This window comes from Seriola lalandi, unplaced genomic scaffold, assembly GCF_002814215.2.
Source record: "Seriola lalandi dorsalis isolate HSWRI2012SDOR001 ecotype SW California unplaced genomic scaffold, Sedor1 jcf7180002054465, whole genome shotgun sequence".
Classification (NCBI taxonomy): domain Eukaryota; kingdom Metazoa; phylum Chordata; class Actinopteri; order Carangiformes; family Carangidae; genus Seriola; species Seriola lalandi.
This window is the reverse complement of record NW_019525018.1, coordinates 530,552-542,122: the sequence shown is the minus strand read 5'-3', so window position 1 is coordinate 542,122 and position 11,571 is coordinate 530,552. Positions and strand designations below refer to the sequence as shown.

The following is an 11,571-nucleotide window of genomic DNA, read 5'->3' as shown; positions in this document are numbered from 1 at the left end:
CACCCCCCACCCCGAGGCGCTGCTCTCCCGCACAGAACGGTCGCACATGACGCGGGCTCCGCCGATGGTGGTGCACGGCGCCGAGCGCTCCCCGTCGGTGCGACATCTCCGCGCTGAAGTAGCATCGCTGGCTAACGTTAGCTAACAACATCGATCTCTCTGCTACTCCACCCCCCTCTCCCGCCGGTCGACCCCCGCTACCGATCCGTCACATCAACAGTTGATTGATAGCTAACACTGGACCACCGAGGGCATCCCCCCCCCCCCTCCCCGACCGTCCACCGCCTAGCGCAGGAAGCCCACCCTTTTTCTGCCCAGATTTAGGGCCCGCAAAAGGGAGTAGCCTCGGAGTTTCAACCCGTGATATTTAGATCACCAACCCCCTTTCCTCCTCCTCCTCTGTGGCCTTTTTTAGGGGTCCGTTTTTATTCTCTACCTCAAAACCCCGATGCCTCCCCGTCCCCGTGTTTAACCTCAGCTGCACTATCACCTCGGCTCTGATCAGCCCCCCCTCCGGGCTCCACCGACACCGGCGTTGTTGCTTCTGACAATCCGACCAAGGAGCGGTGCTCGGCGTGCACTGGCTGCGGCGAACCCCGGTGGACATACCCGGTTCTCTCCATCCCTACCTGCCTTTTTTTTTTTTTTTTTTGCACAGTCTGGCTGCAGAGGGAAGCTAAGTGGCTGGCCTGTTCCACTTTCACACCCACACAGTCAGCAAATCCAGTTACGGATCTAACCACCCCCCCGGACCCCCTCCAGCGTTGTCCGTGATCCCCACCGCAGCAGATCTCCGTGACACACGCCCCGCAGCGCCCGAGCCACGGGTCTCGCCATGCCGGGTCCAGTGGCCGGTAGCAAGTCCCGTGTGTACGCAGACGTCAACACGCTGAAGAGCCGGGAGTACTGGGACTACGAGGCCCACGTACCCAACTGGAAGTGAGGACATTTCTGTTTACTGCAGTTTGCTCTAATCACATGCATGTGATTCCTGACCACAGCTGATACCTGGTCTCTATGTGTTTCTATGGAAGAGGGAAAGAGAGAGAGAGAGTGTGGTAGATGTCTGTCCACTTATACATATAGTTGTGAGGGTGTGATGACACTATAATAGTACAGTCTCCCAGTCTCTCAGCCCACCGCCCTGCTGTTCTGCACACCTTTCCTCCTCTTTACTTCCATCCCTGTCCTCATCTTCACTCTGTTGACTGGAATAACCTCGTGCCTTGAAATCAGAGCCAGAAATCCCTTCACTCCCCGAGGCACAGCTTCATCTCAGTAACAAGGACACTTAGCAACAGCCTGCACACTGACCTGATCACACGCTGATGCTGAAAATATTTTTCTCTCTTTCTCAACGCAGCCACTCATGCTCTGCCTTGTTTCACTGTCTGTCCCTATAGCAACCAGGAGGACTACCAGCTGGTTCGTAAGCTGGGCAGAGGGAAATACAGCGAAGTGTTCGAGGCCATCAACATCACCAACAATGAGAAGGTGGTTGTCAAGATCTTGAAGGTGAGCCCCGAGTAAAACGCTGAATGTCTGGGCTGAATGCGTGGCTTGGAGTTGTCCACTGGGAACGGAGTACATGTGGTGATATGTGATATTTTCATGTGTGTGATATAAAGAATAAGAGTCGTGAATTGTTTAAATTCCTGAAAACTGAGTCTGGATGAAAGAGTTTGTCTCAAAAGCTTCTCAGGAGTCTGTCTGTGGCCTCTGATTTATTTACAGTTACTTAACCTTATACATCATGCAGAGACAGGCTGAGGGCATCAGTTCAAAGTGCTGGTGACTTTCACACACGATCGCACAGAGTCTGAATTGTAAATATTTTCCATGATTTCCATGATTAATAATTTTAGTGAAAAAGGCACAAAAATAAAATTGACTAATATAGTTTCATTTCTTAAATACGTCGGCTGTATTGGTGTGTACAAATAGTAAATCAAAGAATTAATCGATCTATTGTCATAAAAGAAATAGTCAACTATTTAGATTCTTTCAAGCAAAGATGCTTAAAGTTTCCAGCCCCTCAGTTATGAGGATATTTTACTTTTCTTTGTCTTATTTGATGGTAAACTTAATATCTTTGGTCTGTTGGTCGGACAAAACATTTTGTAGATATCAGGAAATCGTGATGGGCATTTTTCTGTATTCTGATATTATTTTTTTATCATCAATGAAGTAACTGATTAATTATTTGGTCTGTAAATTTAAAATAAAAAAGCAAATTCTCACATTTTAAAACCTGGACAAATCGAATGTTTGACATTTCTGCTTGAGAAGTGTCCGGGAGGATCGATCGATTATCAAAGTAGCTGCTGATTCATCTTCTGTTGATCGGCTAATTGTTGCAGCTCTAGATTCATCCTTAACGGCAATAATTGTTCATGCGAGCAAACACCTGCTGCTGGATTCCCAGTGGAAGAATAGAAAAAAAGAGTTGATGCCAGCTGTCTCCACACCTCTTTGTTTTCTCCTTGTGGTTCAAACATTATTGAATGAGGATGTGCAGTTACTTTATCAGCTGGATTTAGTGTCTCGATTGTGCTGTGGAGGACAAATAAATAAGTAAATATATTTACTATTACACAAGTAAATGCTTAAAAAAGAATATTTTAATTGATAAATGAGAATAAACAAAATAATTAAAGCTGAAATGAATATGCAATTGATTAAATGAATAAATAAATATTGGTAATGAATCAGTAAATACAGAAATATCTTTCATTTAATTCTACAATAATAATAATAATAACAAAAATAATATACATTTATTAATTTCTGTATTTCTACATTTTATTTTATATTTATTTCTTTTAGATTATTATTATTGGTAAAGGTATTTATTACGTTGTATTTATGCTAATGAGGTGGGCGGTACTAGCCTCACTCTAAAGCAGGAGTGTGATTGATTGGCTCTCTTTCTTTGATACTTAATTTGACTGGTACACCTGCTTCCTGCCTGTTCTACTTGTATAGTATTATTTATTCATTTATTTCAGACTGCATTTAAGTATTTATTGATCTGTTTATTGATTAATAAGTCACTCATTGTCTTCCACAACAGACAGGCAGTAAAGCCTTCTGTCCAAACAGAACTTGTATAACACAAGTGTTGAACAAAGTTTTTAATAATCCTTGTTGAATAATGCAAAGAAATCAGTAAATTAAACACAGTTATTCCCTTGTTGTTCTGCCACAGTATTTAAAATGCCCCCTAACCAGTTATACAGGCCTCCTCATGACTTCCTGCTGCACCAGCATCTGCTCAGCTGTGACGACGGAGATTATAATAACCACTAAATGAAAAATAAGATGGACGTTGTTTGCAGCTGGTCTCATGCTGTTGCAGGTTGTCTGCCGGTCATTTAAATGTAAGCGTCAACCTCTCAGCTGCACTAAATGTCGCTGAAGTGAGATTGACAGCCCGACGCTGAGGAATGCAGGAGCAAGAATCAGCAGGTTCGAGATGAGGAGTCACAAATAGCACACGGGCAAACGTCTCTGCTTTTACATCTTTTTTTTCCCCCCATGTCTTAAAACCAGAAGACTTCTCTGTTAAAGCCCTCGTCTTTGTTTGTCTTGTTTGCTCGGGTCACCTGTTGAATCAGCCGGTCAAGAAGAAGAAGATCAAGCGAGAGATCAAGATCCTGGAGAACCTGCGAGGAGGGACCAACATCATCCGACTGGTGGACACGGTCAAAGACCCGGTGGTAGGCGCTCTAATGACTCTTTTGTCTTTTTTAATACAATGTGGGATTGAAACACACCAAAAGTCAAGAGTTCATGTAGAAAGTGCCGCATTTGCTCACGCTGCCATTTTCACATAAGGATATACAGCAACTACACATCACTTCTTAAAGGTGCCTTGTGGCGTTTTGCTGTAAACAAACACATTTCTGTTTACATTCAGCATCTCTTACCAATGCTGAATGTGCTGAATGCATTTCCTTCCTCCCATGAAACATTTGCACAGTAGATTTTTCTCTCTCTCTCTCTCTCTCTCTCGTTGGCACATTTGCTGCGTTTCTCGGTGTGTTCCCGCCTCTGGCTGTGGATCAGTGCAACAGCCTGAAACCTGCTCACACACACAGATCGCTCTGTAGTGCTACTACTGTTCAAAAGCTCCACAAGGAGAAGCTGCGAGTCGGTGTTTATGTCGTGGCATTAGCTCACAGAAGAGAACAGGAGAAGAAGAACAGAATTATAGGTTCATAATGTTTCAGGTCCGTCTTAAAAGTCAGGAGCCCACATGAACATCGAAGCAGGTTATTTATACTGTAATCATTCCTCCTGTTCATACCAGGTATTAAACACAATGTCTTCCTAATGCGAATTCAATGGAAGTGATGGGGGCAAACCAAGAGGGTATCTTCTTAACTTACTGTCCTTCATATGCATCTGCCAAAGACTTGGGGCTGTATTTTTACACACTTCGTCGCTTACATCGACAGAGAGAACAGGAGGAAGAATTACATCCAGCAAAACCTGCTTCAGTCTTCATCCGGGCACCGAACTGTTGCTCGAAAAATAGTGAACCTGTCCTTCAATATCGGCGCAATCCATTGTAGTCGGTCGCTGCCTCCCTTAAAAATCACTGTGACTGTTCTTGTATTAAATATGTTTTTTTTCCATTTACTCTCATCAATCCCAAAAACTGACTCTTCTTGCAGCGTGCAGTCGAATGGCCACCTTATGGATATTAAAGTGAAAGTAAGCAATTGTCAATAGTGAAATGGGTTTTTTTTTAAAAATCATGGCTTTTAGGAGTGATCACATGTTGCAAATGATATAATCACTTTTAGGAAGCAATGATTGTTGATTATGGGCTGGGCTGGATGTGATGATTCCTTCTATGACAGAGGGTGAAATCTGTCGGTATGTGGGAGAAAGAAATGTAATTTTAATTTTGCTGTTGTGATTGTTTTTTTCTTTAAAAATTTCTTCTTTCATTACTGCTGGGAATTTCTGGAATATCTGAATTTGCAAAGGTGTAATCCAAGAAGTGGAGTCCAAAAATCTGATTAATTGTCTGGAGAGTTGTGAGAATGTCAGGGGCTTTTACAGCTGTGTTTTCAGTCGTAAATCTGTGTTGGAAACCGCACTGAATGGGCCCCTTTCATAACTTTTTCTGAGCTGGAAAACATCAACAAACCAGGAAGGAAGAATATTTTTAGGCCATGGAAGCACGCTGACTTAGCCAGGAGGTCTTTCAGTGCAGTGGTGGGAACCTGCAGGATCTTTTTGTTTCCTGTAAACTGCAGAAAACTGTGATTATATTCAGTTTTTTTTTTTTGGACGGCTTGATCGGAATAAAGCAACAGCGACTGCGTGCAGACAGTTTTAGTTTATTTTTCATTACCACTTCACTTCCAGCAAGGTAACGGTTAAGATCTGTGATTAATCAGCTGACTGAATCAATAATGAACCAAATCTTTTCACTGTTGTTGATTTTTTTATTTATTTTTTCCCTTCCTGTCTTGACTTTGTGACTCTGCGCCGCTCTCTGTCTCTCTGTGGTGGCTGCACAGTCCAGAACCCCGGCGCTCGTCTTTGAATGCATCAATAACACAGACTTCAAGGTACAATCCTCACCTCTCCTCTGCACGCTCCTGTCCGTCTCCTGTTAGATCTTTGAGGCCACATTGAACGCTCTCTGCTTTCGCTACATATTTGTCACGTTATACTGACGTTTTTATCATTAATGGTTTCAATATGGTTCAAATCCTCACACACATCTGTGTTTCCCTGCAGGAGTTGTACCAGAAGTTGACAGACTATGATATCCGTTTCTATATGTATGAACTACTGAAGGTGAGACTTGTTTACATCACAAGCCATTAACACGTGACCTTTTTTTTGTTTTAATAAGCAGAATTAATAATATTTAAAAAATATTACTGTCACTCTCCAGGAAATACACGACACCACGATTCGTTGTTACTGATATTCATCTTCTCTATTTCAAACCGCTCCATCGCCACCACCCTCGAACGAATTATACACATAATATTGTACAAAATAATCACACACACACTCATATTACAACAAACTACGGAAACGTAAACACAAACATACACGACGACACGTAGAAAAGTAAATAAACAAACCTCGCTGGCTGCACGTGACCAAGAGGGAAAGAATGGTCCTGCATAAAGCCAAATCAAGTAAAAGAAAATATGTCATGTGATCATATGTCATGGAATAATGAATCACATCAATGATTTCTGCAAACAAAACATATCAAACGACACATAAATATATTTTTATGGCAGTTCAAATTAGAAATTGTGAGTGTATTATTTTGTAATGAGCAGCCAGTTTATTTTCTTGGCAAGGTTCCCGGGAATTCAAAAGACTGTGTGCACATACGTTTATCTTCTTCTATACGTCTTTTCTGACATTACGTGTGTGTGTGTGTGTGTGTGTGTGTGTGTGTGTGTGTGTGTGTGTGTCAGGCTCTGGACTACTGTCACAGTATGGGAATCATGCACCGTGACGTCAAACCCCACAATGTGATGATCGACCACCAGTTGAGAAAGGTAGGTGGTGCCCTATATAGTCTATTTTTCTCTCCACACACCCACACACCCTCTGAATATTATCTCTCACCCTGCTATTTCAGCTCGTCTGTTCTTCTCTCACTGTTTATTTTCTCTCTGGCTTTCTCTTTTCTTTTACCCCCCCCCCTTTTTTTTTTTTTTTTTTCCCCCCCCCCTTTTTTTTTTTTTTCAAATTCCTTATTCCCCCCTTTTGAAATGGAGCTAGATTATTCTTAGCTGGTAATGCAGTTACTGAGGCTTTTATACACATGGAGTCACTGTAACGTGTGTGAGTACATCAGGAGCGAGATTCTTGAAATAACAGCAGATGTAATTTCAGTCTAAATAAACGCGAGTCTTGCTGCTCTGTCGGTGATTCAGTCTGCAGCTCTTACTGTCGCTGCCCTGAACGTCTTATAAAGAGTGGCAGTAACGCAGCAAAGAAGAGCGCCACCTGCACAAACCTCGGGGTACATCCCACTTCCCTCCTTCCTCCTCGGGTTCAACCAGCTCAGTAACGCTCCTTATTTATTTATGATTCACCATAAGTACCGGATCAGTGTTCACTGTTCTGACAGTAAAACACAGATTGCAGGAATAAAACAAAAGAACTTTGGAAAGACTTTTGTTTCCATGATCTGGCATTTAACCTGTATTTAACCTGACTGTCAGTCAGGGAGCGCAGCAGAGTCTCTGTTGTTATTGTTATTAGATAAAGTGAGACTTTATTGATCCCCACAGGGAAATTCGTGAGCTACATTACACTGAAACGATTCGCCTCAAACTTTCAGCCACAAAATTTTCTGCAAATTACAAAACTTTCTAATTATAACCTGCATTATATAATAATGGATTTACAAACTGAATATTAATAATTGCATATGCAAATAATCAGTTTTTTTTTTTTTTTTTAAATGTGTCGTGAGTGGAAAAGTTTCTTGTGCTTTCAGTGTCTGAGCGGTGAAGTCTGTTTATATGCACAGTAGAAGTAAAGACTACATTTCTGATGAAGTTGGGGATGTTTGTCAAACAGTTAATTCTAAGAAGAAACATCCAGTGATTAATGATTTTTGGACGTATGTGTGCATCAGAAAGCTCCAGCGCCAACAAACAGCTGCTCGCCGGAGAGCAAACATCTCATTTCGCTACTGATGTGTTTTCTCGACTCCTCTCTCTTGGCACATCTCTCGCATCTCTCTCTCACGCTCTTCAGTGGGAGGGACTGAGGCCTGAGGAAAGGACTCGAGTGAAGGAAATGTGGACGTAATGAAGTGGAACTGAGATGCACCCGAAGTTAAAGTCAACGAAGAAAACATGGCACTTGATTTTTGTTGTTTATCTGTTGCAGTTTTAAAGCTACGCTACCTGTTCCCCAACACAAAGTTAGTTCAGAAATAGACTTCCAGCCTTGTCCAGCAGGGGGCAGCAGGCTAATGTGAGTGTGAGTTGGAGATGCAGCTGATGTTGTTTTAGTGACACTTTGTGAATATTGTGTGGTGAGGCTGAAGGAGGAGCTTCTGTGTGTCTCCGCAGCTACGTCTAATAGACTGGGGTTTGGCAGAGTTCTACCACCCGTCCCAGGAGTACAACGTCAGAGTGGCCTCACGATACTTCAAAGGCCCCGAGCTCCTGGTCGACTACCAGGTAACACACACACACACACACACACACACACACACACACACACACACGGATGTTGTTCCAGAAAGACTCTTTATCAACACACACAGCACATCGAGCTTCCTGCAGTTGTAAAAGATTGATGAGAAAATCACACGTGGATGATTTGGATGTCTTTGTTCTCATCATCGGCAGTGCTGTTTGATGATTCTGTGTTTCAGATGTATGATTACAGTCTAGACATGTGGAGCCTGGGCTGTATGCTGGCGAGTATGATCTTTCAGAAAGAGCCGTTCTTCCACGGACAAGACAACTATGACCAGGTACCTTCTAAAGAGAGACACACACACACTCACACACACATTCACCGGGCTGTGTGTGGCATCCTGTGTCTCATGTAAGCATGTCTTAAACACGTAATGGAGACGAGCGGGATTTGTAACCTGGACCTTTTTGTCGGACGTCGTCTGTAACGTGTCGCTCTGACAACAGGAAGAGGGCGCCTCGGCCGCAGCACAGGCGGAACTGAAGCGTTAAGAGTTTAAGTTTTTATATTCATGTTTCAGTGCTGCTCAGGGTTTGAACCCACATCTGTCGTGTTTTCCAGCTGGTGCGAATTGCCAAGGTGCTGGGGACGGACGAGCTGTTCGGCTACCTGCGTAAATACCACATTGAACTGGACCCGCGCTTCAAAGACCTGCTGGGACAGTAAGTCCGCTGTGACTCTGCCTCAGGGATTCACATCACAGCCCAGGCACTGTGACGTACAGACTGGGGGAGCCAGGTTTTATCCTGCGTGACCTTAAAGTCGCAGGGATGACTAAACCAAAGGCTCATGCATATGATCTCTTCTGGTTGTAGCCTTCCACTCTTCCACTCATAAATCAGGAACAATGGTGTGGCACTCAGAAATATACTTCATCAAACACAATGTTTTCAACATAGATCTCTGACAAATAGAGAAACTGCTTATTTTCAGAGTTTAAATCTGGTAAGTGAAAGCTTTTTAATTTAAAAAAAAAAAAAAAAAGGAACACAGGCATCTTAATTATCAATTTCTGATTTGCACAACACTAATTGACCTTTTTCCACTACAGGAATTTAATGTGTAGTTATTATCACAGGCTCTGTTTATGTTTCCACTGTTGTCCGCCCCGTGTGGAGACGTGTGTGTGGAACTGAAATTTCTCTGCAGAAAGTATAAATCGGCCTTTACACGTTCTTTTAAGTTGCATAACAAACATGTTGTCGTGCCTGCCGTTATGAAACTGCATTACGGTGGCAGTCACAAATATGAGTTCACCTTTTCCCCTGCGGCCTCTTACGTAATCTGCCGAGGGGAAGTTTGGAGGTGAAATGTTTTTGCCACCAGTTTGAGACGTGTGGTCACAGACTCTGAAAAGTATCTATATAGACTATATTGCTATGATGGACAGAGTAGAACAACAAAAAGGGACAGAGGACGAATCGAGATGAAAAAAGAGATGTATCATTACCACAGCACTAACCGTAGATGCCCCTTCATGCCCCGCGGTGTTAGTGTCAGACTATCAGTGTGCGCTGTGTCTCCCCGCAGGCAGAGCAGGAAGCGCTGGGAACAGTTTGTGCAGACGGAGAACCAGCACTTGGTGAGTCCTGAAGCTCTGGACCTGCTGGACAAGCTGCTACGCTACGACCACCAACAGAGACTGACGGCCACAGAGGCCATGGAGCACCCCTACTTTTGTAAGCAGAACACACACACACACACACGCACACACACACACACACACTGCTACCACACAAAGCTTGCACAGGTTACACTCATACAGGAACGCACACAGGGACGGTTTCTGGTTTTTAAAAGCAATACAAATCTTGAATTCAGTGCATCATGAATGTAAACACACAGGAAGGTTTACAGCAGGTTTACAGCAGGTTTACAGCAGGTATACAGCAGGTATACAGCAGGTATACAGCAGGTATACAGCAGGCATACAGCAGGTATACAGCAGGTTTACAGCAGGTATACAGCAGGTATACATCAGGTATACAGCAGGTATACAGCAGGTTTACAGCAGGTATACAGCAGGTATACATCAGGTATACAGCAGGTTTACAGCAGGTATACAGCAGGTATACAGCAGGTATACAGCAGGCATACAGCAGGTATACAGCAGGTTTACAGCAGGTATACAGCAGGCATACAGCAGGTATACAGCAGGTATACAGCAGGTTTACAGCAGGCATACAGCAGGCATACAGCAGGTATACAGCAGGTTTACAGCAGGTTTACAGCAGGTTTACAGCAAAAGACTGAGCAGCGCACTGGTGGCTTAAATACACCACCATCATTAAAGGCAGGATATTTGTCATGAGTGTAGGAGTGGACTCTGGCTTTGCTTTTTTTTCCTTTTTTCTATTTATAATCTCTAAAGTTTTTCTGGGTTTTAAAATAGTGTTAAAATCCAAGTAGCATTAAAGGTCCCATGTTGTATAAAGTGAGATTTCCATGTGTTTTCTGATCATAAAGCAGGATCAGGTTCTATATTAATACTGTGAAAGTGTCAAAGAGCTCAGTCCACTGAGAAATGCACACAGCCTGTATTCAGAGCCTGAGCCTTAAAACCAGCCGTCATGACCTCTGTAACTTTGTGATGTCACAACAAGGCTAAGAACCTCCTCTCTTCTGATTGGCTCACCGACCTGTTGTTACTAAACTACAGAGAGAAGCCAGAGAGAAGAGATGTAAAACTACACTGAGATGGTTTTTGGTTCTTAAAACCACAAATATATCTTCTTATGCATCAACACTTCAGATAAAACACAAGAAGTGTCAAATATGGAGCTTTTAATTAAGTTTTATAAGAAGTTTTTATATGTTCTTCCTCACACCTCCTGCAGACCCAGTAGTAAAGGAGCAGTCTCTGTCGAACTCTGACAACAACATGGTTTCCAGTGGCAACACTACAGCGCGATGAAACACAGGTAACCATTTGAGAAATAACTTCTACATGTAGAATCAGACAGTATGTCTCCTCTCTTCTTTCCTCCCGCTCACTCTCTCTCTCTCTCTCTCTTGTGTTCTTTTCGCAGAGGTGGAAGAAGAAGGATGTTTGTTACCTCAACTTTGTACCCGGTTGTGACAGTAACTTTGACAAGTGTACAGTGACAATGGATCAAAGTAACTCTGACCAGTTACACACTCACAGATATATGCATACGGATACACACACACACACACACACACACTCACACACACACACATACACGTATATACATCAATGCAAGCACACCTTTTTACACACACATGCAGACATATACATACACCCTACTCCTCTGTATCAGTCTGTGATTGGCTTGTCCTGGTTCCCTGTCCAGCAGCCTGACCAATGAGCTTGAAGCTGCTCTCCCCCCCCACCCC

The 11,571-nt window shown here is 43.1% G+C and overlaps 1 protein-coding gene across 1 annotated transcript; it reads left to right on the top strand.

The window, feature by feature from the left end:
* The first annotated feature begins 6 nt into the window (after positions 1-6).
* Positions 7-11,565, top strand: csnk2a2b (casein kinase 2, alpha prime polypeptide b). Its single transcript, XM_023411427.2, has 12 exons — positions 7-939; positions 1,404-1,515; positions 3,618-3,719; positions 5,538-5,588; positions 5,761-5,820; positions 6,465-6,548; positions 8,082-8,192; positions 8,390-8,491; positions 8,776-8,876; positions 9,745-9,893; positions 11,052-11,135; positions 11,244-11,565. Exons 1-11 carry the CDS (start codon positions 836-838, stop codon positions 11,126-11,128), a joined length of 1,053 nt encoding a protein of 350 aa, XP_023267195.1. The 5' UTR covers positions 7-835; the 3' UTR covers positions 11,129-11,135; positions 11,244-11,565.
* Positions 11,566-11,571: the final 6 nt, after the last annotated feature.

Excerpts from the sequence above, each read along its gene's own strand:
- csnk2a2b (XM_023411427.2), top strand. The coding sequence starts at position 836 with ATGCCGGGTCCAGTGGCCGGTAGCAAGTCCCGTGTGTACGCAGACGTC. Across the intron at positions 3,720-5,537 it reads ACACGGTCAAAGACCCGGTG|TCCAGAACCCCGGCGCTCGT; the intron begins GTAGGCGCTCTA and ends GTGGCTGCACAG. Across the intron at positions 5,589-5,760 it reads TCAATAACACAGACTTCAAG|GAGTTGTACCAGAAGTTGAC; the intron begins GTACAATCCTCA and ends GTTTCCCTGCAG.